This window comes from Oncorhynchus masou, unplaced genomic scaffold (assembly GCF_036934945.1).
Source record: "Oncorhynchus masou masou isolate Uvic2021 unplaced genomic scaffold, UVic_Omas_1.1 unplaced_scaffold_32___fragment_6___debris, whole genome shotgun sequence".
NCBI lineage: Eukaryota > Metazoa > Chordata > Actinopteri > Salmoniformes > Salmonidae > Oncorhynchus > Oncorhynchus masou.
The window spans coordinates 78,840-81,599 of record NW_027016638.1 but is presented as its reverse complement, the minus strand read 5'-3'; the positions used below and the strand labels follow the sequence as shown (position 1 = coordinate 81,599).

Here is a 2,760-nt window from a genome sequence, read left to right as displayed (position 1 = left end):
GCTTTCACTTGGTGGTGCATGTCTCCAGTCTGTTCTATTCCAGCGTTTATAATATTAACGATAATTAGCCTGAAATGCAAGGTAATTTATTCTTTGAAAGGTTGTCCCCAAAAAGACTGAATGCAGATGCTTGGGGCAGAATACTTCACTTTTTTTATAGTCAGCCATAATACCTCTTCCATAATAAAATGTTTGAGATCTTTCGCTCTCATCTTTTGGAGTAAAGCCAACCCAAGGAACACCCATTTCTGACTACAATATTCTAACAGCTGTAGCATGCCTTCACTAGCAAAAAGAAAACACCTGAAGGACAAATAACCTGTGTTGTATAGGCTACAAAGAACTGTCTGAGGATGTAATTTCGTAGGTTTTGCCTGTTTCTGTTTGTGTGATGGCACTGAGCACGGATTTCAGGCCAATGTGCTAATGCCTAAAATAACGGGGTTTGTAGCCTATTTCGGCTATTTTCTGTTTTGTTGTCTTCCCTTTCCATTTGAAGGGCTTATTCGCTTTCCGGGAAATATGCAAATGAAGACCACTGTATTAATTCGACAAGAGAGAAATGAAGCAGTATCAGCACCGCTTTCGCCGAGTAACCTCTGATGAAGATTATAACAAAACATGGCCAAGATTTTCTAATGTTCATAAATGACCAGCATGGTCAAATAATAGGTCTGGGACAGGTAGCACGTCCGGTGAACAGGTCACGATTCCATAGGCGCAGGCAGAACAGTTGAAACTGGAGCAGCTGCACGGCCAGGTGGACTGGGGACAGCAAGGAGTGATCATGCCAGGTAGTCCTGAGGAATGGTCCTAGTGCTCAGGTCCTCCTAGAGAGAGAAAGAAAGCGAGAATTAGAGGGAGCATACTTAAATTCACACAGGACATCGGATAAGACAGGAGAAGTACTCCAGATATAACAAACTGACCCTAGCCCCCCGACACACAAACTACAGCAGGATAAATACTGGAGGCTGAGACAGGATGAGTCAGGAGACACTGTGGCCCCATCCGATGATACCCCCGGACAGGGCCAAACAGGAAGGATATAACCCCACCCACTTTGCCAAAACACAGCCCCCGCACCACTAGAGGGATATCTTCAACCACCAACTTACCATCCTGAGACAAGGCCGAGTATAGCCCACAAAGATCTCCGCCACGGCACAACCCAAGGGGGGATGCAAACCCAGACAGGAAGATCACATCAGTGACTCAACCCACTCAAGTGACGCACCCCTCCAAGGGACGGCACTCTATAGTGCTTTAGAGATTTATTCCCTCTAAAAAAATATATAAAATGAGGGAATTATTCAAATGTAACTCTTATTATGTCAATTGCAATTAGGTTAGGGCATTATTATAGCCTATACTGGCTATAATGACTGGCACAGTGAACATACTCATAACAATGATAATGTAGTAGACAGCAAATTGACCTTAATAATCTATAGCATGCAGGTGGGTCTTTTAAAAAAAACTCAAGAAGAAGAAGATCAAAATAGCTGCAAGTTGTGTTTATTGAATTAAATGGGGTGTAATAAAATTAGTTGTGAGTAGGGGGGGTTGTCTCCCTCCCTCTTCTGTTGGCTTTGAGAGTTTATTTTAGAAAGTGGGTTGGGGGAGGTGGCAGCAGGGTTTTCCCAAACTCGTCTTCTGCACAGTTACTCTTTGCATTTTCTTTTTGAAGGGGAAGCAAAATAGTTTTGCCAGGGCGGCTGTGATCCGGGGGAGGAGAGCCTGTTTTTTCTTAGGCTCATCTGCAGCCACAGTACCTGAACAGGTGACAGAGAACAAGGCATGAAATCAGGGTCGTGTTCATTAGGGTATACAGTAGCAAAATATTTTGAAACGGAAAACAAAAACAAGCATTTGTTATTGGCAAGTTCAAGAAAGTTCCTCCCTGTTTTAGTCCGCTGTCTTCCATTTAGTGGCTAATGAATAAGACCCTGATAACTTCATCATAGTCTCCCGTCCTTACATTACAATAGTGTGCTGAAGACAGATGCACATGTTGACTGACAGAAATGAGGACTTACTATCATTGCCAAGAGGAGACACCTTGTTCTTCTTCTGGTTCTTGTTATTTCCTCGCTTCTTCTTTCCTGACTTCCTCACTTCTTTCTTCATAGCCTCTTCCTTCTCTTTCTTCTTAGTAGAGAGAGAAACAGACATGAGTTGATGCCTCACAATTAAACAGCCCAAATAACTAAACGATCTACTAGTTCTTGGCCGTCTCACCTGTGTGGAGGTGATGTCCTCGAGGTCTGTGGAGAGGGCGCTGCTGATGGGCTTGGTGCTTTCAGAAAGGTAGCTAATAACCTGGGACTTTTCAGAGATGGCTGAGCTTACACTGGTCTTTTCCAAACCAGTGCTGTCATCAGCCATCTCCTCTCGGTCCTCTTCTAGGGTTTCCTCCAAGCCAGGAGCTCCTCGGTGAGGGTGACGTCACTCCTTGAGGAGTGTGACCTCCCACTACCACGGCTCCTCCTGGCTCCAAAATGGCCATCGGAACTACAGTCCTCTGAATAGTCATCTATGACTTGTGTGATGGTGTCCGCCATGCACCTGATGGCTCCCCTCACTACCAGAGCGTGCGGCACGCAGTTGAGCCCGGTTGGAGTCCGAACGCAAGGACAATCTTTTAGCCGCAGTCTTCACGATGGCCTTCACCGCATCCTCCCCACTGAATTGGATGCTCTCCTCCAGGCCAAAGACGACAGAGATGTCAGCATACTTCAGGGCATGCTGGACCTCCAC

The 2,760-nt window shown here is 45.4% G+C and overlaps 1 protein-coding gene across 1 annotated transcript in view; it reads right to left on the bottom strand.

The window, feature by feature from the left end:
* Positions 1–1,605: 1,605 nt before the first annotated feature.
* The window catches only part of LOC135538961 (uncharacterized), a 2,978-nt gene continuing 1,823 nt past the window's right edge, over positions 1,606–2,760 (bottom strand). The window contains exons 2-5 of the mRNA XM_064964834.1: positions 2,589–2,754; positions 2,242–2,429; positions 2,040–2,151; positions 1,606–1,775 (exon numbers count right to left, since the gene is read on the bottom strand). Of these exons, the coding sequence (XP_064820906.1) occupies positions 1,606–1,775; positions 2,040–2,151; positions 2,242–2,429; positions 2,589–2,754 (636 nt within the window). The remainder of the gene's footprint in view (positions 1,776–2,039; positions 2,152–2,241; positions 2,430–2,588; positions 2,755–2,760) is intronic.